Source organism: Pteronotus mesoamericanus, unplaced genomic scaffold (genome assembly GCF_021234165.1).
Source record: "Pteronotus mesoamericanus isolate MK-2021 breed Mesoamerican mustached bat unplaced genomic scaffold, CSHL_Meso_final contig_347, whole genome shotgun sequence".
Taxonomy (NCBI): Eukaryota; Metazoa; Chordata; class Mammalia; order Chiroptera; family Mormoopidae; genus Pteronotus; species Pteronotus mesoamericanus.
Window position 1 is genome coordinate 9,451,901 of NW_026555137.1, and position 23,348 is coordinate 9,475,248.

A 23,348-nucleotide genomic window follows, 5' to 3' on the forward strand; every position below is an offset into this window, starting at 1 on the left:
CCATCAATAGACAAGTGGATGAAGAAGATGCAGTGCATAGTATATACAATGGAATATTATTCAGCAATGAAAAAGAATGAAATCTTGCCATTTGCAACAACATGGATGGACCTAGGGCATATTATGCTAAGTCAGACAGAAAAAGATAAATACCATGTGATCTCACTTATATGTGGAATTTAATAATAATAATAAGTAAACAAAGCAAAACAGAAACAGACTCAGAAATATAGAAAACAAGCTGATAGAGTTGCCAAAGGGGAGGTGATGAAGAAATAGGAATGTAAAAAAAGAAATGTTTGTAAAACATATTCATGAAAGGGTTATCTGCTGTGAAACAGAACCAAAATCCAGGAGGTGAGTTTTATTACTGGTTTCAATAACTGGGTGTATTCCACTGGGCCCACGTAAGGTAAGGAGTAACTCATTCATTAGCTGCCCACTAGGGAGCTCAGAGAGTCACCACCCACTTCCAGTGGGACACGTCTGCCCTTCTGGGGTGATGAGAAAGGGCCATGTGCCCTGAGTCATTCTGGAGGACCCTACAGTCCCTGCCACCAAAGATCTGGGCAAACAGGAGGAGAGGGTCAGCAGGGACCACAGCCCCTGACCGCAGCATCCCAGGTTCTGAGCCCGTCTTGTGTCAGGGTTCCTTCTGGCCTCCTTGCCCATCCCCCAAGGGCCTGGGGAGGAGCTCAAACTCCTGCACCAAGCTGCCAGCTTCACTGAACACCGAGAACGTGGTGCTGGGCATTTGTCATCTTGTTCATTTGGAATCTTCTGTACTTGAACAAGCACACACGCTCTATGTTCCCTGAACCTACTAATGGCTGCCACTTCCACATGTGAATTTGCATTTGGGTTTATAAAGCCACAGGATGACATCATCGATGTTACTCATTCAGCCTGTGCTGAGCACCTGCTCTGTGCTACACACTATTCTAGGTGCTGAATACACAAAAGGGAATAAATCAAACCCCCCTGGCCTCAAAGAGCTGACATTCTAACAGGCATAGGCAGGAAAGAATAATAAACATCATAAGCATATTATGTAGTAGCAAAGAAAGTTAAGGAGAATGGGGTAGAGAGCGAAGATAAGGAGGTTGGTGCAGCTTTAAATAGGGGGTCCAAAGGCCTCCTCGAGAAAGCAAATGTGAGCGGACACCTGCAGAGGTAAAGCAGAGAGGCCTGGGGTTCCCTGGGAGCCCAGGATCGTCTTCATCCTCTCCTCATGGAGTAATGGATCATGGCGTGGCCACAACTTCATTCCTTCGGTAAGTGTTCATTAAGCAAAAGGGAAGGAGGCATACATAGTTTTATGATCCTGCTCATTTTTTAAAAGAGCAGGGACAGAGCTTTGCTTTCTCTCCAAGGTTGACCAGTGTATGAGCACCCAGTAAGTAGGTGTTGAATCAATTAACTCATCCATAACGAATAACTTATTTATGAGAACCAAAGACACCCCTCTAACTTCTCTCTAAGTACTAAAGTTGATACATATTGTCGTAGAAACAACAGATCGGAGGCTTTTCTAAGATACAAAGGTACCACATTTCATCTTTGCGTTTTCCCTTCCAGCCTTTGTTTATAGGCATAACTTACCGTAGGTGTGAGTCAGTATTTTATGATCCTAACCATAAGATTTTGAGATTTGTTTTTTGTTTTGTTTTTTTTTAAACCCTGCTTATGTGTAGGCATTTTTCTCGGGCATTTCATAGTCTTTGTAAGAATCATTATTGATGTAGAATGCCTAAGGTCAGTTATTCCCACAGCCTGCCCGCTAGAGCAAGGTTGCTTCCAATGTCCTTGGAATACAGTATCCAAGGTAACAAGTGGGCTCCATAGCTCAGTGGTTAGAGCACTGGTCTTGTAAACCAGGGGTCGCGAGTTCGATCCTCGCTGGGGCCTCCGTTTGCCAACTTTTTTTCATTATCCTTTGTAAATATGGAACAGCAACTCCAAAAAGGAAGTCATCGGAAAATTTTACCCGGCAAGATGAAAAGTTACGCCTCCTGAAATGCAAATTATGGGCATCCTTACTGTGCTTTAGATGTGACCCGGAAGAGAAAATCCTGGACCGCAACAAAGAACAGAGAAAAAAATAAAAATAGAAAAGCCATCCTCGGCGCCCCCGGCGCTGCTGGCACCCGCGGGCCCGAGCACGGGAAGTGGAAGAGCGAGGCTCCCCAGGCTCGTTTGCACCGCCTGGGAAACCGAGGCCGGGCGGTGAGCGGCAGAAAGTGAAAGCGCACCGCTCCGCCAGCGCGGACCGGCGGGCGGAGGGGACTCCGCGCCTGCAGTTTGACCGCGCGGCCAGCGGGGGGCGCTCTGGCACAGGCTCCCACTCGCGTCTTTCGCAGCGGGCCAGTGAGCGTCCCCACGCCGGGCCCGCGCCCAGAGCGTGGGCAGCGTGGCCCGGAAGAAAGCACGCGCTGCGGCTGCCACGTGGCACCCCGGCCTCGGAGCCCAGCGGGGATCCCAGGTCCTGCCCCCTTCCAGAGGGAGGGGGGGCATTCCCAGAGACGAACAGTGCAGGCTGCTTGGAAAGCGTGTTTGCTGCCGGCCTCATTTCTCCGCTGTATTTTTGGCCCCCCGGCCTGCTCCCGCCCCACCCCCTGCGCTGAACTCTGGAAAGCGCGTGACTCTAGAGTCAGGAGGGCCTTTCCTGAATGCATGAATGTTCCCCACCCACGATTTCTTTTCCCACATCTCAGGGCTAGATAGAGCTGGACAAAGGACTGTCCGTCAAGTAGCTACCAGCCACATACGGCCAGTGAGTATCTCAAATGTGACTAATCCGGACTGGGATGTGCAGAAAGAATAAAACACGTAAAACGCGTAGTTCAAAAAAAAAGAAAAGAAAAGAAAAACTGTAAACTATCCCATTAATAATTTTTAAATTGGTAATATGTTGAAATGTTGATATTGTACATATAGTAGATTAAATAAAATATGTAATTACATTCATTTTACCTATTTCTTAAATGTGGCTACTAGAAAATTTTAAACTACATATGGGCCTTCCATTGGCAGCTCTCATATATTTATGTTGGGTGGTGCAGGCTTAGGGAGCTCCAGCCTGGGGACCTCAAGTTCAAGTTCTTTCTTAACCAGGTAAAGTAGTAGGCAGAGGCATCTGGGGCTCCCAAAGCCAGCACTTAGGCAAGCCGTAAGCATGGCCCTGGTTGAGGTAAAATTAAATACCTCCCCAACATAATTTTCAACTCCACAAAGAGCGAGAGAATGGAATGCATTTTTTTTTTAATTGAGCTAGCTCTGGGAGTGATGCAATTTTGAGACTTTCTACGGCGGCTTGCAAGATTTTAGCTCTGGAAAAACACACTCACACTGTGCTGTTTATTGGTCAGGACGTCTGCTGCGACCATGAAGTGCTTCCAGGGCCTTGAAGAAACAGGCCCCACTGAGGCAAGAAAAATATCCTGAATTATCCCGCAAGAGTCAGCACTTCACCGACATCAAATGTCCTTTTGCAAAGCCCTTTCAGGTCGTTGAATGTCTTCATACCAACACTACTTACTCTGCACCTGCAAAGCAGGTGACCCTTTTGGAGGAGCTTTCCTTGGAAACCTGTCGCCACAGGCGTGAGAGTGAAATATGGTTCTTAGGCTAACGCCAAATGCTCGCGAGATCAAGAGATATGTGTCCATTTGAGCAAGTGCTGATTTATTACAACACCTTGGGTCGTGGGCATTTACAAAACCAAACAAAGACGTGCAGTGCCACGCTGCAGACCAGTGCCCGCGACCCGGGTGCAGTGGCGGCGTGGAATTTGGCCTCCCCCCAGAAGCAGACAAGGAGCATCGTTCCGGTAGCAAGATTCCCTTCGAAAGACAATCAGGCCCTAAGCCAAATTCCTGCCACCATCCCCGCCACCCCAACCGCTCCACCCCCGCTTCCCATACCTCTAAAGCCCCGGGTCAGCAGCCGCAGGATCTGCGTGACGAGGAGGTTCTCCCCTCGCAGGCCAAGGACGGCTGCTTCCTGGCCCCCACGGCGCAGGCTGGCTCACCGGGCCACTGCGGGGTTTCCGGCTCTTCTTCCTCTTCCCTGAGGGGCCCGGGGGCCACACTCGGGCTCCCTCCTGTGCCCCAGGGCCTCGAAACGGCTTCCTGCTTCTCGTGGGAGAAGCCGGCTTCTTAGAGGAGCCTTTCTGAGAGGAGGCCAGGCCCGGATGGGAAGCTGAAGTCACATCGGATGATCTTCTAGCAGCCTTCTCTGACTGCTCCTTTAGCACCTCCAAGACTGTCTCTGGGAAACAAGCCTTTATGTGGTGAGACATTCAAGTCATGGAAAAGTAGCTCTAAGAAAAGCACCACCCATGAGACCCATGACTACATGAGGGGTCTTTCATATAAATTCTTTGGAAATTAATATTTTTTAAGTCGCTTAACTGGCCTTGATCTAAATATATTACTTCTCTAATAGGGTCACTCCAATGGCAATAGTACTGGAATGGTTAGTTCCCTTAAAGATAGTGGCCCTTCTCTACAAGTCCCTGCCGACTGCCTACCCTACGTGAAGGAAGCTGCCCTCACCCCAGGGGCCTCAGGGTTACCTCTGTTCAGTTGCCTGCACTGCCCGCTCCCCTTCCATTTGACTCTGAACTACAGGTCAGGGTCAAGGCTCTATCCCCAGGGATTAGCACAGTGTCTGCCACAGAAGTACTAAGTGAATGAAGCCAGATGCGTGAATGAATACATGGAAGATTGAATGATTTAACGAATGAATGAATACATGAGTGAATGAATGAATGAATACATGAGTGAATGAATGAATGAATACATGAGTGAATGAATGAATGAATGAATGAATGGCAACAGGTCACAGGAGAAGCAGGCATGTGGAGGAGGAGTATAGGCTGAGACACAAATTGTACTCCTCAACCCCAGGACAAGCCACAGGTGAGAAAGTAAAACCTCCCACTCAGCAGGGCTGTCGTGTTTGTAGAGGGTGGCAGGGTCTGAGTCAAAGACAAGGACAGACTCACTGGCGAGTGGCCGGAATGGGATCCGCTTACTCTTGGTTGTCACTGGCACTGGCTTGTGCTTGCATTTGCCTGGAGGTGCTCGCCTGAGAACAGGTAGAAAAAGTGAGGACAAAAGGCTTTGAAGATGGGACGAGAAAATCAAGGTCACCAGAAAGCATCCGTTTGCAAGAAATGGGCTCAGCGCTCCCTTATCTATAGGGGTGGGACGAGGTGTCATCGGAAACAGGAGGAGCTCAGATGGAGTGGAGAAAGGACGTGGAAGTCACAGGGAGCCCGCAGGCCCCTGGACAGCAGCACCATGAGAAGACTATTTCCACATCTCTAAAATAGAAAAAATAATAGTGCCTATCCTGGCAGGGCGATAGTGAAGATTAAATGAGAACTGTGTGTATAATTAAAAAACAGAAACAAAAAAACCCTTGGCACAGTGTCAAGTGTATAACAAGGGCTCCATAGATGATGCTGCTGCTGAGGAAGAAAACCCCTTGAATGACGCCCGTTTCTCTGCCTTCTAGCACATTCTTGAACTGCTGTCCGCCGGGTGCGTCTTCTGGAACAAAAGAGACCCTGGAGACCCCAGAGCAGAGACGGAACTTGTCAGCCAGTCCCCACTGCCGCCTTCTCTGCCTCTCTGCAACTCTGTCTTAACGCCCTCACCCCCATTCCAGGTGGATAAGGTAACTTTATTTGATGAACACTTATACATAGTGCTTAGGTGCTGTACTAATACTTGATGACTCACTGAATCCTCACAATCACCCTATAAGGTAGGTGCTATTATTATTCTATCATGCAGTGGGGAAACTGAAGAACGCGGAGATTAAGAAACAGATGCAAGGTCACACAGCTAGTTGGTGGCAAAGCCAAGATTCAAGCCCAGGCAGAAGGAAAAGATGGAAGTGGGGCGGGGGAGGGGGCGGTGAATTACACATAAATAAAGCAGCCGCCCTGGGGACGCTGGGATGGGCGCAGTCAGGGTGAAGACAGCCGTGTAGGCACGCGGGCAGCATTCGCAGCCACGGCTACAGATGCTTTCTGAAAGTCTGAACAAGGCAACGTAATCACAGCCAAAGCGAATGGGTGGGGTGGAAGCGACTCTCATCCCCAAAGAAAACCGAGCTCCTGTCCTCGGCCCCCGCTCACTGGCTGGACCTCAGACACGTGATGTGACTGAGCTGAGCTCCGCAGCCTTATCGGCAGGTCTGGGGTGTTAGCCTGCCTTGTTGGGAGCGTGAGTGCCTGGGACACAGCAACCCCTCAGTAAACGTCCACCCGAAGAGACAGGCAAATGAGTAAGGGTGTCCTCAGTGTGCTTGGTGGCTGAGCTCTCATCGTGGCTGCTCTTGTGATGGAGGGACCTAAATTATCCCCCAAACAAATCAGGAAACTGATAAAGGAAAGAAAAAGTACATGCACACGCGCACACACACACGCGCAAAACCCTGTTACTGAAGAACAGAATTCCCTACCAGACGTGGTCAGCCAAAGGAAGCGCTTTCAAGACCCCGACTTATCCCACCCCCTGAGCACAGGACAGTGCAGCAGGTCAGTGGTGGGGAGGGCCCGGCACCTAATTCCTGTCGGGGGAGCGCCCAGGCACAGCCCCGGGCCTGAGGACCTCCAAGACCTCATGAGAATCTCACACCCGAGATCCCTGTTGCCAAGCAGGATGAGCTATGGCTTGGTCCTGGCTCCCGAGCCCTGACCGGCAGCTGGTGCCCTGTCTGCCACATGCCTCCTGAACACCACCCCAGATGTGGGTAATGGAAGCCCCCGAGGGCAGTTTTCCTGTCTGGGTCTTTCAAGTTGGTTTATGGGGAGAGGTTCTTGCTACGGGCAGGAATCCCAAGATAAATGCGGCGTCTGCGCAGAGCTCTCGGGATGAACACACAGCAGGTACAGATGGCGCACGCTCAACAGCCTCCCAGATGCGAAGCTGTTTGGCAGCTTCTGCCCGACCAGCTGGAGGCTGGTTAGCCTCTGAGAGCCGTGGGCGAAGAAGCAGGAGAAAGAGCACACAGTCCACCGAGTGAGTCAATACTGCCACTGAATTCCAGCCAGGACCGGGGACAGACGCTGAGAAACCTGGCAGTTCAAGGTATTTGCCAAACGTCTCGGGCATCCTGGCCAAAGCCAGGGGACAGGGTGGTAGTACTTACTCAGGTGGTCACAGGTGAACATTCACTGTCAGGTGATCCCAGACAGAAGTTTCCAGAACCATACTTAAACAACAAAAACAAAACAGGAGCCACATGTCTAGACTAGGCAAGGCTCAAACTCCTCATTTACAGCCACGAAGAGACCACTGCCCAAAGGGGCCGTAATTCCCAAAGAGCCACTGTCCTACTTTGCTTGACCAAGCTGCTTTTTATTCAGAATGTGGACCTGATTCCTTGGTAATTTCTGGTGATTCTCGGGGAGAGAGGACTCTTGATAACCTGCCACAAAGATAGGAACTTGATAGAAATGCCCCCAAGATGAAAATGAGACCAAATCTCACCTTGATGGGTCAACAAATTTGTAAATGGACCCGTGTGGCACGTAGGCACTTGGGTAGGAGGTGGCCAGGAAGTAGAGCTCCCCTGAAAAAAGAGGACAGGCAGTCACGGGACACGCAGCAGGGCCGAGACACAGAGCTGGGGACGCGGAGGATCCTCAGCAGGGCTTGTGGCCCTCGCGTGCCGTGAGCCCCAGGCGGGGAACCCAGGCTCGGGACTGGCAGCTCCCAAAGCCCAGCCCGAGGGGCGGCCCAGCAGAGGTCGGGCTCTGCTCCCGCTCTGAACCAAGTGGGATTCTTCCTCTATCATCTCTGTGTTCCCAGGACTCTCCCCCGATGCATCCCATTTCCTTCCCACCCCTTTCTTGTTGATCAGGGTGCCCTGTGAAACCCTGAGGCATTCTCTAGGCTGAGAACCACGACTAGTGTCTAAATGGCCCTTCCTTTGGGCTGTTACTCCTCCCAGCCCCCGCCTCGTCTTCCTCAGTGTCGGGTCCCTCACTCCCTGTGACCCTCCCTGCCTTCAGCATCTCCTCCAGGTCCTTTCCACACGCACAGAACTCACCGCCAGGCACTGCCTCCTTTGTCTGTTTCTGAAGGGCCCTGATACCTCCCATTTCCTCCCTTTTGAACTCATGAAAACCTAGTGCCTTTCTCAGAATGTCTACCTCATTCCCCCTCGTTTTACAAGTTGCAGGTTCGATCCCACTGGGGCGTGTACGTAAGGCAACCAATTAATGTTTCTCTCTCACATCGATGTTGTTCTCTCTCTCTCTCTCTCTCTCTCCCCCCCCCCTCGCCCCCTTCCTCTCTCTCTCTAAAATGAATAAAACATTTTTAAGGAGTAAAAACAAAATGACATTTCTGTAAAGCTGAAATTTAAAAACCCACTTTCTGGTTAAAAAATTTAGGGACATTTATTAGAGAAGAGTGTCTCTCTCTCTGTCTCTCTCTCTCGCATATGTGCACACACGCCTTGCTTTGCCAGTGCCTTTGGCATATGCCTGATTTGTCCAGCGAGTAGCCTGCTACCCAGCTGCTGACCCTTGCCTCTGATCTCTCAGGAAAGGGACCGTCCCTTGCCCACTCCCAGCAGGTGCCTCCCAGACCCTTGCAGGGTCAGGAAGGAGACCAGCCCAGCCAGGGGCTGGCCATCAGGGGTGCTCTCTCCCAGGCGACACCCCGACAGGACAGGCACTCCCTGTCCACCTGGCCCGCCCTGTTATTGTCCACTGTCTTATCATGGCAGATTGGAATAAAATCAGGGAGGGGGATCATATGTAACTCCTTCACAGTCCCAGGAGCGGGAAGGCCAAAGGGTAGACGTTGACCTGGCCGGTGTGGCCAGCACGCTCAACCAAGAGGGGGCGGGTGGGCATAGCCAAGGTCTGCTCAGTGGCGAAGTGAGTGTAGTAATGACATCGGCGCATGTGGTGACTAAAATAGATAAAAAAATGTAAAGGGCATGGAACAGTCTCTAGTATATTACAAAAGGTGACTCAATGATAGTGAAAATAAGAGAGGTGGTCTCTGCTATTTAAACAACAATAACAGTGCCCTGACTGGGGTGTCTTAGCTGATTGGGTGTCATTCTGCAAAGCAAAAGTCACTGGTTCAATTCCCGGTCAGGACACATGCCTGGGTTGTGGGTTTGGTCCCTGACTGGGGAATGTGTGAGAGGCAACCAATCAATGTTTCTCTCCCTCTCTTCCCCTCTCTCTAAAGATAAGTAAATAAAATCTTAAATAAATAAAAACAATAGCAGTAATAGTAATAATTGATTAATTGTTCAGGTCACGACACCTGTGACCGTCTAAGTCCCAGGAAGCAGAAGTAAGGCGGCCCTGCACATAGGTTACCGGCTTCGTCTTCGGCGAAGGAGATGATAAACTTGCTGTAGGTGCTGACCAGCCCCGGGAAAGCGCAGGACTTGGTGTCTCCCAAACAAATGTCCTGTTTCTTCCATTTCTTGGCCTTTCTATCTTCCTGCAAAGCCATAAGTCGACTAGATGAAAAATAAAACCTTATATTTTAGGAATCCATAGCTCCACCCTGTAGGATAGTTTTCCTCCTAGAAGCAGGGCATCCTTGAGCACTAAGGCTGGGTCTCCCTCTGGGAGAGGCCACAACTAGCCTCTTCCATGGCCCCAACAGCTGCTTCACAGGTACATCCGTCACCCACCTGCCCCAGACGGGGAAGTCCATTTTCTGTCATAAAGGTTCCACCCTGTGAGAATTGTACCACTGCAAAAATCTAACTTAACTTTTATTAGTTATATGACCATTGGCTAGTTGCTTGTTATCTCTAAGCGTTAGTTTTCTCATCTGTAAAGCAGGGAAGGGAAATAGAAGTTACTGAAGGCGAGAGCTGGGCAAGTTAAATAATATACATCAATATGTCACCAAAGTACCGGGCACAGAGTAAAGGTTCAAAAACCAGTAGCTATTATTATTATTATTATTATGTCTCTGTAATAAAAGGTAGGTGCTTTCTATGCCTCATCATCTATGTGAATTAAAGGCAGCTTTTTAGAAGAAAAGAGAAAGGAATTGAGTAAACCAGAGGTGTCACCTGAAAAGTTGTATGAAACAGACCTCCCAACCCCAAATAATTCTAATGCATAAGCTTCAGTTACGAATCGCTGCATATTAACCAGGTGATACATGTGGGGGTGAAGTGGGAAGTAGGAGTTACGGCAAAAAACATAAAGAACATAAAAAACATAAATCCCAAAGATCTAACAAGTGACAAAGGACCTGCCCAATCACTAACTCTACCCCATCTCTGTAACCAAGCACTGTGGCATGAAAATATTAACATCCTGTCTAGCGAGGATGGGGCAGAGGAATCAGATTTACCCTCCCACCTCAAACAGACAAAAACCGAGACAAATAGAGGGAAAACAGTTTAAAAGGCACTGGAGAGCAGCGAAGAAGGGCTGTGTTCCCTAAGAGGTGGGAGACAAACAAAGTGAGTCCTACAGCTCTCCCCACTCGCTCCCTTGGACACGTTTCCATCTCACGGAGGGAAAGCAGAGGCAGAGCCCGGGAGGTCCCTTGAGCTGAAAAGACGGGCATGAAAGGCCAGCCTCTGCGCAGCTCCCGTGTTCATAAAAACGTTAAAATCAAAAGAGAGACATCCCTCCTTTCTTACCCACTCATGAAGTCCCCGAAGATGTAGAGACCGTTGAGATTTGGAGACTCGCACCCGCGGTAGACGTATCCTCCGGTGACTGACTTCCCCAGTTCATGGTCGTAAGCGTAGATGGGCAGAATGTCATCTGTCCCAGAACAAAGAAAGGGCGTGAGGGTCGTAGCTCCAAATTGGGCACTTCGAGGGGGAAGCAGGGTGGGCCTTTTAATGGAGTTGCCTGATGGAGTGGAGAGCAATTTATTCTTGGTCTTCAGGGGGCCAGGCAACTAAGAGAACCACATTTCTCTTTCTCTACAGACAAGCCACGATATTTGCGAGCTCCCCATTGGACTAGCCTCCGCACACAGAGAGGAAGTTGGAAATCCCCCCACGTGGGAGACAGGAACCTGGAAGTCCACACACTTGAGTTTTCCCCCTCGGTTGGGGTAGCAGATACCCAGGCTTAAGGATTTGGAAGGTATTCTAAGGGTCTGTAAGGCTGCTTTGTAACAAACAGGACCAAAGAGACTAAGCAGTGGTAACAAAGCACATACCCCCAAAGGACACCTTGATCATTGATGTGTAGGGATTGTGTTATTAATTGGTTATAGAAGGAATATCATTTCAGTGGGCTATCCCAATTGGAAAATAAATAAAAACACATAGCCCCCAATTTTTCTTGGCTACTGATCCTCAAAATCGTATGCCTCCAAGTCACGTGGGTAACTTATTTAAAATACAGATTCCTGGGTGGGCCTCACTCCCTGAGTGTACCCCAGATGTTAACAAGCTGATTCGGTGTCAGGGGCAGGAGACCACCATAAGCAGCTCTGCCCCCAGGACACTCCCAGGCTATATTCCCCCACCCCCACCGTCTTCCAGAAATCATCCAGAGTTTCTCGCTTACCCAAGGAGGCATTGTGACAGAGTTTCTTGTCATAGCATTCAAACCCTTCCTTTGCTCTCCAGCCGTAGTTTCCACCTTTAACAATGATGTTGACCTCTTCAAACCGGTTCTGTCCCACGTCCCCACAGAATATCCGGCCTCGGCCCTGGCGCGTGACCGGGTCCCCTCGGTCCACAGCACAGCGCCATATGTTCCGGATCCCATAGGCATAAATGGCAGGGTGCGCCCCTGGCTCAGAGACAAATGGATTATCCCGGGGGACCCGGTACCGCTTGTCCCCTGAGCCTGCCCTGTTCACATCGATCCTCAACACTTTTCCCAGCAGGGAACTTCTGGAAGAAAGAAGGCCAGACACCAGGCACAGCATAAGCATGCGGAGGTAGAATTGCTGGGTCACAGGCTAGTTCTGTTTTCTAATTTTTTGAGGAATCACCCTACTGTTTTCCATAAAAGCGGCCCCATGTTGCATTCCCACCAACAGGGCACAAAGATTCAAATGTCTCCACATCTTATCAACAGGTGTCTTTTTTTAAAAAAAATAACAGCCATCTTAACCACTGTGAGGCGATATCTCATTGTGGTTTTGATTTGCATTTCCCTGGTGGTTAATGATGTTAAGCAGCTTCTCACGTACCTGGTGGACACCAGTATGCAAGATGGGCAGGTTCTAGAGATCTACTGTACAACACTCTCCTTATAATTAACAATGCTGTATTGTATACCTACATTTTTTAAAGATATGTCTCACGTTCAGTATTTAAAAATAAAATAAAGCAATAAAGCAACATAAAAAATGAAATGAATAAAATAAAACAAAATAGCCCAGGACCAGAGGAGACAGCCCAAGCAGGTCTGCTAACAGTCAATGCCCAGCAACTGCTAGGCATCACTTGGGGAGACACAATACATGTGTATACACACACAAGACATTAAGACATCCTTATGCATTAAGACAAGGGGTTCAGTGAACCACTAGCAAAAGCATGATGTAGTTCTGGTGCACGTGACCCTGAGCAAATTTTTTTATTTCTACAGTGGGATGGTGCCTCTCAGGTTTGGTCTAATCCTATGAACTTTTTAAAGGGCCTGGTTCTATTCTTCCTCATAGAGCAGCGTGGTCAGGAGAAAGAACGGACGCCATGTGCCACAACAGAGGGAACTCCGTCTTGCAGTAAGGGTCTGGGTTTGACCCTCTAGGGGTTCCTCTCCGAGGAAAACATTGCCCCAGGGCTCTCCCTGAGGGGACAGGAACCTGGACCCCACCCAGCTTACTTGTTCTGAGCGTTGCCAAATCTGCCGAAGGGGTCTCCGGCCTGTCCTCCGTCCCCAGTGAATATGTACAGGTAGCCATCCAGACCGAAAAGAAGTTGCCCCCCATTGTGATTTGAGGCTGGCTCTTCTATCTCCAAGATGACTCTGGAAGGAGAAAAGCAGCTTTAACATAAGCTCAATCCGTGTCCTCCTGAGATATTCAGAAACGACTGGCCCAGACCAGCCAAGACCTGCTTCAGGGTGTCCAAGGATCCCCAAGCAGGTAGCTTTAAAACTCTGAGGCACCCCTGGTATCCTAATACGGCTCCTTCATGCATCATTTTTCTTTTACATCATGACTTCATGAGATTCACACACAGCCAAGGTAACAGGCCTCCTTTTCTGTGGCGTGGCTTCGCTCTCTGCTCTACCCGAACCCTCAAATCCCTTCCTTGGAGCAACCTCACAGGGCTTCGTCTGTCCGTCCTTCGTGTTCTTTTCAATCTCCCAGCCTGCCTCTGAGGGAAAGGAGAAACAAGGCAGAAAGGAGGAGGAAAACCAGCAGAATGGTAGAGTGGAAAGGACGTGAGCTTGGGGGGTCAGTGAGCCCTGAGCCCTCCATCTATGCTCAACGGCTAGCACCTGTGAGCACGAGAATTCTCACGTTCGTGGGAAATGGCCTGGGATCCAATGGCCATACCACATCAGAGACTATTATTATACAAATATTGATATTCTTTATAATTATCTTTCAAACCATCATGGCTGCTGGCCTTTGTTTACCTTCAGTAAAGTTAAGCAAGCATGGCTCCAATTAAGTAACTGTAAGGTGATGGTGATACCCCATGAAGACCCTTGACTCTGGAGTCTACCTCGGGCTGTCCCTCATTCATCAACAAGACATGGTCAGCTAGTGACTCTAAAACCGGGGAAGAACCCCCATATCGCCTGGGAGGACTGACGACCGTATCTGACAGCCTGGCACCCAGGTGCTCACGGGCCTGTCTCACCTTTCTGACTTTGGGTCAGCTCTGTTGGGATCAGCCTGAGAAACCTTCATCTGACTAATCCGGATCTTTTCTACCTTCTTCTGGCCCAGGCATGAGTAATAAACATAGAACTTGCGGTTATGGCGGAATTGGGGATGAAAAGCCAGCCCCAAGAAGCCTCTCTCATCCCCGATCCACGGCGTGGTCAGCACAATGTTCTTGAGGTCCAAGAAGGGTTGCTCCAGGCGACTCCCATCGGGCAGATAGACCCACACCACCCCCACCTGCTCGGCCACGAAGAAGCGATGGGTGCCATCCCCGGCATGGACCATGGAGACAGGGTTCCTCAGCCCGTTGGCCACCTCGGTCAAGCAGAGCTGCAGGCAGCCCTGACGGTCCTTGGCCACCACGCCCAGGTTGCGATTGAGATGGTCATTCCTCAGGACGTTAGGGAAGCAGTAGTCCTGGTCGGGAAGGTTGAGGAGGTGGCAGAAGTGGGCGCCATCTTTCTCCTGGGACTCCCAGAGGCGATGGTCATCGGTCAGCAGGGAGATGGCAGAGTGGCAATGAGAGTGAAAGGCGGCGCAGTAGTCAGCGCAGAGGCCGGGGAGGCTCCGGAGGGGTGTCCGAGGGTCCTCAGCATCGTAGAGATGGGCTGCGTACGGCGAGCACTCCTAGAAGAGACAGAAAGCTCAGGTCCCCACTGTCAGACCGGCCCCAGCTGGGCTGCTCCCAGTTATTCGTTGTTGTTGTTGCTGCTGCTGCTGCTGTTGTTGATGTTGTTAATCTTTTTCTTTTTTAGTCCTCACCCAAGGATATGTATATTGACTTTTAGAGAGAAAGGAAGAGAAACATCTATGTGAGAGAGAAACATCCATCGGTTGCCTCCCATAGGCACCCTGACTGGGGATCAAACCCACAACCTAGGTATGTGCCCTGACCAGGGATCGAACCCTCGGCCTTTTGGTGTACAGAACGCTCCAACTCACTGAGCCACCTGCCCAGGGATGGTCCCAGTTTTTGAGCAAGAAGAAGGAAAAAAGGTCTAGGAAAAGATCAGGATTCTGGAGTTTCTATTACCAACTCCTGGTAAACCTCTCTCTGGGACTCAAATTTTCCATCTGTTAATCTCCCGGAGGCAGAAAGGGAGGAAAAATCTCTCATATTCACCCTACACCTCTAACTCTTCATTTTAGTTCTTGACACATGAAGTTTCATTGTGATGAATTTTTTAAAAAAGAGATAGTACCAAATTTCTCCATCTTTTCCTTTATCAGAAATGCTGTGTCTATAAGATTCGACTTCTTTATACAACTTGGAAGCAACGTGGCCAAAATTTCACATTTGTTAGATCTGAGTATTGAGTACATAGGATGAATGATTTGACTTTCTGCACTTTTCCACGTGTTCGAAATATTTTATAATTTAAAAACAAAATGATCAAAATGAACATATGATTTATCTATTGCTCCCAGAGATTAGACAGCTAGTAATGTCATCACTTATTTCTTAAAAATATTTAAGTGTTGAATGCCCATAAACACACATTTGCTGGGCACTGCAGGAATTTCATTGTGGCCGTAGGGCGCACGGCCGCTGTTCCCACAAACATGCGCAGACTGCACGCCTGGACGAAGGATCGCCCGCTATTCTGGCTTCCCTAAAAGCAATTTTTGGGAAATAAATAGAATATTGTGGGTAGATGACCAATTCCATATACTGATAGAATGCAGAGGCAACTGAGATAGGAGAGTAAACAAGGCTCATTTAAAGGGTGTAGTTTAGGGCTGCTGAGTCCGCTGGCCCAGGATCCCTGGTCACTGATCCCCCAGCCAGCCGGCCAGCACAGGATGGTCCGCTGTCTCATCACTTAACAAAGGGACCGGCATCGTTTCCCAGATGTATGTGAGTTCCCCATTCTCTCATACTTCAGCCGTGGTTGCAGACTGCAGAGCCAGGGCTTGGTTACTGGGAAGAGGGGGAGAAAGAATCCAGCAGTTAACAGCATTGAGTTCAGGGTACTTGTCAGAGCTGCGAACAGGAAGCTAACTGAGCCCTGGTCAGGTGGCTCAGTAGGTATTGTCCTGATACGCTCAGTAGGTATTGTCCTGATATGGCAGGGTTGCGGGTTAGACCTGTAGAAGAATCAACCAGTGAATGCATAAATAAATAGAACAACAAATTGATGTTTCCCTTTCACTCTCTCTCTTAAAAAAGAAAAGAAAAGAAAAGGGGCAGCCTTGGCTGGTGTGGCTCAGTTGGTTGGAGTGTCGCCCCATAAAAGGTTGGGGGGTTTGATTCCTGGTCAAGGCACAGGCCTAGGATGTGGGGTTGATCCCAGGTTGGGGCGCACATGGAAGGCAACCAATCGATGCTCCTCTCTCTCACTGATATTTCTCTCTACCTCTCTCCCCCTACAAAAATCAATAAAAATATTTTTTAAGAATAAAAACATTCCAAAAAAGAAGCAAACAGAACCGCTCTGAGTCTAGCCGCACTGCCTGTGCATCCTGGGGAGCAGGAAGAAGGGAAGGGGGAGACAGCAATGCGGGCGCAATGCCAGGGAGCAGAGCGGCCTGTGGAAATGCACCCGCCGTGACACCTCTCCCGCAGCAACTCGGGGGCGCGCGGCTGCTTCTACCTCATGAGCTCCGTAACTGCCACTTCGCTTAGGGAACAGGCCCAAGCGGCGTCCCCACTGTGCGCCAGGCACCGGCCTCCGCTATGGAGCTGCGCAGGGCGCAGGAAGCCGTAAGGAAGTGCCGGACTCGCCTTTGCAATGGCGTTACCAAAGGCGCGCAGGACCGTGGAGTCTGAGTCTCGAGGTTCAGGCCCACATCACGCTGTTTGACCTTTAAAACCTCTGATTCCTCATCAGGAAAATGAGGGTCCTAATATCTGCTTGCAGTCAGCGGTGAGAACACACTCACTACCTGTGTTGGGGAAGGGAGAGGGAGGGCCTTGTAATTTTTTAATAAATAAACACGTGTAGGTTATCCTGATCCTTCAAATCCCTAAGACAGGAGAGCTCTGAATGTGGCTTTCTGAAATCTCACCCCGTTGCGGAGGGGCAGGGAGGAGAGACGAGGAGGAAGCATCTCCACCAAGAGAAATCTCAGTGTTGTTCAGAAAGCCCAGCCAGCTGCTGCCCAAGTGGTTCTCCAGCGTTCATTCTCCAGGAAGCAGCCGAAGACTGGCGCCAAGGTGACAGAGTAGAGCCCCAGGCCATGCCACCCAGGCGGCGGGCTTCTGGGCCAGACGCTGCTGTCTTCCCTGCACGGAAGGCCGGGTTGGGCAGTGCCCCTCGGGGTCAGTGGCTGCGGGGCGCCCGGCAAGGCCTCAGCTCCAGGGTCTGCCCGGATCTCCCGTCCTGCCCCAGCCCGTCGTTGGGGCGCTGCTTTTCCCCATGGCCACCTTGTCCTCAGCCCTCCAACGCTGACAGTTCTCTGAGCCCCTGAACCCCCGCCTGGGTGATACCTGCCAGGGAGGTGGGTTCCGGCTGCTGGGGAGCCGCCGGAGCAGAACTTCTGAGTCATCGCACTCAGCCGCAGGCAGCCCTCCCAGCCCAGCTCTGGAATGAATGCTGGGGCGGGGGCGGGGGGGGCCAGCCCTGGCGGCCACTGCCTCACAGCAGGGCCCCTGGCACCCATGACCCAGAGGAGGCCTGGACCCTGGCAGAGGCCACCACTCCCCCCGCCCCGTGCGCCTCGCACACACCACAGGTGGGTGCTGGGCCCAGCTCCCAGGGCGTGGCGGGGAGGACCCAGGCCACAGCTGCTCTGGGAGCATCACTGAGAGCACGGCCACCGGCTCGTTCTCCTGGCCTGGCAGAGCAGCAGGACCCGCGGGAGAGCTTGGGGGACCAGCGGACACCACGCTCAGCACATCCCCGCCCCTGCGTGCCTGTCCAGAGCCCAAAGCTCTAAGGGAGGGAGCTGGCAGCTGAGCTGCTAAAGGCCTGGGGCACCCAAGGAGCCCTCCTCCCCAGGCCCCCAGGCCCCCAGGCCCCCAGCCACCTGCCCAGCACCCCGTCCGCCAGGCTGGGAGGGACACTTCTAAGCCGGCTCCCTCACTTCCCTGAGGGTGAGGGTTTTTACACTCAAGTCTACCTGGCAGAGGATGTCTTTAATGTAACCGCCACACAGCTCCTGGCCCTGGAGATCCAAATAGCCCATGATGTCCCGATACCGGGCAGCGATGTGGTGGTCCTTACGCTGGTCACAGCAGCCGAAGGTCTCATAGTCGGAGCAGAACTCGAGGTGCACAGTGGGCTGGAAGGGGGGCCCATAATCCAGGCACTGGGGGTGCCCCTGCAGCCAGCCCAACTGGTCCAGCAAGAGTGTGAGGCAGAGGCAGAAAGCGCCAGAAGGGGTCGGGATCCAGGGGCCCTGCCAACTCAGACGACCCCCAGGGACAGACTTCCCCGGCATTCTGGCCCGGGCAACACTCAGCCTGCTGTTTGCTCAGGTTGGCTTCCCTGCTCCGGGCTAACTCCCGCCTTCCCCCTAGGCCCCCCCCCAGCCCGGGTTTTCTTCCTTCCCCCCCCCCCCGTCCTCCCCCCACCCCAACAAGTTCACAGAGGTAGCTTCTGAGAAATGTCTCTTCTCTGGGCTGAGTAGCCAAGCGTCTCTTGTGAAGGCAGTGAGGGGTGTCCCCGTCCCCTCCAATTCCGTACATGTGAAGCTGGCCAGGTTCGGGCACCTCCTGCTGACTTATCGGGGTGCATGGCTGCGTAGCAAAAGGGGTCTATGTGAAGGTGCTGTGATTTATTCGAGGGCGGAGAATTCCTGCCAGGACAGGAGAGAGGCAAGACCAGGAAATTCAGGCTGTGTTTGTGGTTTCTTCCTGGAGTGAGAACAGAAGTTTCCGCAGCCCAAACATCAGACTGTGGAAGCCCAGGTTCAAGTGCTTCCGGTGCTCGGTGGCCCTTGGGGACTTGGCGGAGGGTCTGGGAGGACAGAGGGAAGCTGGGGGCAGGCAGGGAGCTGTAGGGGTCCTGGGGTCAGGAAAGTGTGTATTTGGAGTGGGAGGAAGACAGGACATTTCACGAATCAAGAGGGGACAGTGATGGCAAAGGAGGGCGTGCGACTGAGTGAAACCAAGGAGACCGGAGGGACAACTGGGGACAGTTTCACAAGGAAGCAGAGACATCTGGGTCCTTTATTTTTGCCGAATTGAAACCCGCTTTGGGGGCATCTCTCTGCAGTGAGCGCAAGTTTCATCATTAGTATTTAAGAGTGTGGTTTGCTTCATACATGTCTCAGGCACGTAACAGGCCTCTGGTAAGTATTTATGGAATAACATGGGGTCCCAAATTCATACTCCCCCAAACCTCAACGGAGGCATGAACGGGGGCCTGGGCCGCTGGAAACATTTGGCTCCTGAGCCCACTTTCCTTCTGCTACTTTCCAAGCTTTCAGCGCACGCTGAAAAGTCCTCCATGGCGAAAGCTTCCCTTTGAAATGCAGAGGAGAGAGAAGATTTTTCCGAGTCCAGGTGGGCCTTCCAAGGAGGGCTCCGCGCCCAGCTTCCCCACGCACCCCCATGAAGAGCCTTTGCCAGATGCCATCGAGGTGACGAGGCCTCCACCGAGCAGCATCGGTGCTCAGAATGCTCTGGGTCGGCAAAGCCCCAAACTGCATTTAAAATACAAACCTTTTCATAACTAAGAGAGAAGTCAGGAGGAGGAGCGGTCAGAACAACCCTCCAACACGGCCCTGCTCTCCTGTTTCCGCTGTTCGACATCCTACCCAGCTGAACGCGGCTTTGCAGAACATGACACAGCAGCCGTGGCCCGTGGGGACTGTGCTGTCTCAAGGGGTTCTTTGCTCCAAGATCAGATAATGTCATTGCTCTGGAAGCCCTGGGCTGGAGGAGGAACACTGGGACCAAGGGCGGCCAGCGAATTCACAGCCGACCATCGCTTCCCAGAGATGGGCGGTCACCCCTTCTGAGGACTGTTTGATCTCCTATTGACCTTTATGCCTGTTTTTCTTGTGCCATGCAGAACAGTGCATCCAAAAGAAATACCTTTTATGGAAAATAATTCTAACTGAGCCTGTTTACAGAATTGTAGCACACATTAAACAAACAAGCAAACAAAGAACAATATGGCCATAATGAAATCTTTTATCTTAAATCTTTTTATTTACCCAGGACAAGTAAGACCAAATCTGATCTTATTGTTTTGGCCAAAGAGTGATTACAAAAGTAGCAGGAAAAGATCAGCCAGCAGGTCCCCCCAGAGCAGCAGCATCAGTTTCTATTAAAATATATAACATTTCCGATGGGGCTCCATAATATAATGTAGTTATAACAACATATTGCATGTGATTAGGTAACAGTTACACAATAATTATTTTACAATGGATGACTCTATTTGGTAGTGTGTATTATGATGTGCAAAGTATTGTGCTGGAAGAGGAATGTGTAACAGAAAACTGATACAGAAAGTAAACTTTTTCAAGGAGTTTATGCCCTGAGACGAAAGGTTAAAGCAGGAGTCTAATACGAGGCAGATTATAGTGAGAGACAGTAAGAAAGGACCGAACTGCCACCAGGGGTACTGAGGAGGGAGTGATGACGTCAGCTTGGAGGGGACTAAGAAAATCTTAGTGATGGTCCCACAGGGTATTTAGATAGGACCCAGGTGGGCGAGAACAGAAAACAGGTTTCAACTAAGTGTTAGGTGGGTTTAGGAGGTAAGCCTGGAACTGCCAGCTGGGACCAGAGTATCTGAAATCACTTAACTCCTACTTTTGAAGCAATATGGTGTTTACCAAAAAAAAAAAAAAAATTGTTACTGGTTTGCAAGGGCTGCCATAACTAAGCAGCACCAAGCAGGCAGCCAGAACAACAGGAAATCGCCGTCTCACATTCTGGAGGCCCGAAGTCCGGAGTCAAGGAGTCAGGAGTCGGCAGGGCAGGGTCCTCCCGAGGGCCAGAGGGAAGACCTGCCGGAGCCTCTCCCCTTGCATTTCAGGGCCTGAGGCAATGTTTTGCTTTCCTTGGCTTGCAGAAGCATCAGCCCAATTTCTGACTTTGGGTTCACCCGCTGTTCTGTGTGCGTCTGGGTCCGAATTCTTCCTTTATAAGGACATCAGTCATGATGACTTAAGCCCCAAGCGGATGGTTTCATTGTAACTCGATGACCTCGGTAAAGGCTCGATCGCCAATAAGGTCGCATTCTGGGGAGCTGGGGGTTAGGACTTCAACGTATCTTTTGGGGGGGTATACATCTCAATGCATAGTGGTCACGCACCCGAGGGAGGGGTGGGAAGGGTGGGCGAGAAAGGTGTAAGTGATTAAGTACCAATTGCCAGCTATGAAAACAGTCGCGAGGATGTGAAGTGCCACATAGGGAACATGGTAACACCGCGATAGCCACACAGGGTGTCAAATGGGCACCAGACTCATGGGGGTGGCCCCTTCATAAGGTATACAAACGTCTGATGACTACGTTTTACACCTGACACTAGTATTTTATGTCAAATGTAACTGAAAAAGAAATTGTAAAACGGTATGAAGTGATGTTCAGTGAAGGACTGGTATCCGGCTCCACGTTCTGCCTGTCCGGTCACAACTACCCACTGAACTGGGCCTCGGCTCGGGTAGCACAAGCAACGTGTGGTTTTGGGAACTGCGCTGGTTGCGTTCGGGGCCTGACGCCGATACCAGCTGTGACCTTGGACAAGGTACCCCATCTTGGAGGACCCGACTTCCTTTCTTGGTAAGATAGGGGTGATCCATAGGATCTGTGCTGATGATATGACAAAACGCAAAGCCCACAGTGCTTCCTAAGTGTTTGCAATTACTACCCATGAAGCTGGCTTTAACTTTAGCGGACCTAAAAAAAAATTCAGTTGTTGCTTTGCAACAAAATTAGCAGGAATGAACGCCAACGGGGAACACAAGGTTTGCCATAACTGCTGGGCCCCTCCAAAGTGAGCGAGCCGCCCTGGGCCTCGGGCACCAGCTCTCGGAGCAGCGAATGTGGAGACACGCTCACTCTTCCAGTTTTCCCAAGATGTGATAAAGCTTGGTTCACATTCTGGGCACTCGTTCCGGGCTTCAGAGCCACGTGTGCCCCACTGGGCCTGCCGCGTGGCCCCGGGACAGTTTCTCGGGGACCCTCCGCCCCCGCCCAGCTGCCTGCCGCTGCATCCTCGTTCCCAAGAGGAAGGAGAGCACACGGAGGTCTAGAGCCTGTCCTGAAACTGCGATGACAGAGAGACAACCAGACAATGAGCGACCCCGGAGCCCTCAGGGCTGAGAGCAGCTGCCCCCCCCCTGCCCCAGAGGGACCTCCGGAGGCCCAGGTGCCTCTGCGACTCGCCTCTCAGCCCCAAAGTGCGGGTCCTCTCACAGGAAGGGAAAAGGAGGAGACCTGCTCTAAACCTTCTCTTTCCAAAGCTCCTCACCGGAGCTCACTACCAAAATATCCTTTATGGTAGTAAATCTAACATGGGTCAGTTAGAATCTAAATGAAGAATACAAGTTCATGTAACAGTATCCTAATTACACTTCTTTACACAAAGTCAGGCAAATTATCTGCAAATAACAGTGACTGCTGTAGAGGTACAGTCTCTGATTAAACAAATACATTTTTTATTTGAAGATTATTTCATAATAAATATTATATTTAACAGTACAAAAAGAAAAAATACATTTATTTACAAAGAGTAAAGGTAGTGTGTTCAGCTACAACTAAAAGAAAATATAAAAATATATATAACTAATTTTTTGTAGTCATATAAAAAATTATCTTCTTAAAACATCAAAAAAATAAATACATTCAATAATTATCTACTGTGCTACTATGCTGTAGCTACTAATCTGCAATAACTAAAATTCAGTATCAGAGTCCTGAATTTACAATACTGTATTTTTTCACTGACTTCTTCATCCGCTTCATTTTCTTCCTCAGGATTTGATGATCCTGTTTTGAAATATACCGAAAATATCTACAACCTAAAAAATCAAGCAACATAAAGAAAAAGTTTTAGTACTTATCAAACTCTTCAAATACATTGCCATATTTTAAATGTTGCTTCAATCCGGGCACACTAATGATTATGGGAATTGTGTTATCTGCACCAGCCTGTCCAAAGCACATCCTCGGGGCCCTTGCCAACGAAAGGCACTGCTTCCTGCCTGCGGAGACGTTTCTGATACATCAGATGAAAGCGCACACTTGAGCTGCCCTTGCACCCTGCCTCCCAAGCCCCAGGGAAGATGGGCCTACCGTGCACATTCCTGTCTTAACCGAGCCTTCTCCAAAAGCAAATTACTGTCAATTCTCTCTCAGCACTGGCTTGTAAAGCAGTGAAAGAGGCATCTAAGACAATTAGGAAGTTCTCTGCAGAAAACCTTGATGTGAAGGAGCAGAGCGAACAAATCACGGGCTGGGAGGGACCAGACAGGATCCAGCCCTTCTCGCCACCTAGCGAGTGGCTGGGCAGTGATCGCAGCTCTGCTGCGGCGGCCGGTTGCCTATCAGGAGTTCTGCTCGGGTCCTCCGCCCACTGTTTAATTGGATGGCTTACTTTAGTTGTTGCATTGTG

At 50.4% G+C, this 23,348-nt stretch overlaps 2 protein-coding genes and 1 non-coding gene across 5 annotated transcripts in view; 1 reads left to right on the forward strand and 2 right to left on the reverse strand.

The window, feature by feature from the left end:
• The first annotated feature begins 1,835 nt into the window (after positions 1-1,835).
• TRNAT-UGU (transfer RNA threonine (anticodon UGU)) lies at positions 1,836-1,908 on the forward strand. Its single transcript has one exon. It is a non-coding gene; the product is annotated as a tRNA-Thr (tRNA).
• A 1,626-nt stretch (positions 1,909-3,534) lies between these two features.
• Positions 3,535-18,215, reverse strand: HHIPL2 (HHIP like 2). Its single transcript, XM_054576771.1, has 10 exons — positions 17,895-18,215; positions 13,807-14,459; positions 12,818-12,961; positions 11,546-11,877; positions 10,660-10,786; positions 9,365-9,510; positions 7,509-7,590; positions 5,009-5,091; positions 4,031-4,269; positions 3,535-3,588 (listed from the first exon to the last, which is right to left on the reverse strand). The coding sequence occupies exons 1-10, from the start codon at positions 18,213-18,215 to the stop codon at positions 3,535-3,537; spliced, it is 2,181 nt and encodes a 726-aa protein (XP_054432746.1).
• Positions 18,216-22,483: 4,268 nt separating this feature from the next.
• Positions 22,484-23,348, reverse strand: part of TAF1A (TATA-box binding protein associated factor, RNA polymerase I subunit A) — a 48,770-nt gene continuing 47,905 nt past the window's right edge. For all 3 annotated transcript variants that reach the window (XM_054576623.1, XM_054576625.1, XM_054576624.1), the window contains one exon: positions 22,484-22,755. In XM_054576623.1, the coding sequence (XP_054432598.1) occupies positions 22,643-22,755 (113 nt within the window). In that variant the 3' untranslated portion in view covers positions 22,484-22,642. The remainder of the gene's footprint in view (positions 22,756-23,348) is intronic.

Bases quoted from the DNA above. Each gene is read 5' to 3' on its own strand.
- HHIPL2 (XM_054576771.1), bottom strand. From the start codon at position 18,215: ATGCCGGGGAAGTCTGTCCCTGGGGGTCGTCTGAGTTGGCAGGGCCCC. The intron at 9,511-10,659 runs GTAAGAAAGGAG...TTTTTCATCTAG, and splicing joins TTCGGGGACTTCATGAGTGG to TCGACTTATGGCTTTGCAGG. The intron at 4,270-5,008 runs GTGAGTCTGTCC...CTTGTTTCCCAG, and splicing joins CCCATTCCGGCCACTCGCCA to AGACAGTCTTGGAGGTGCTA.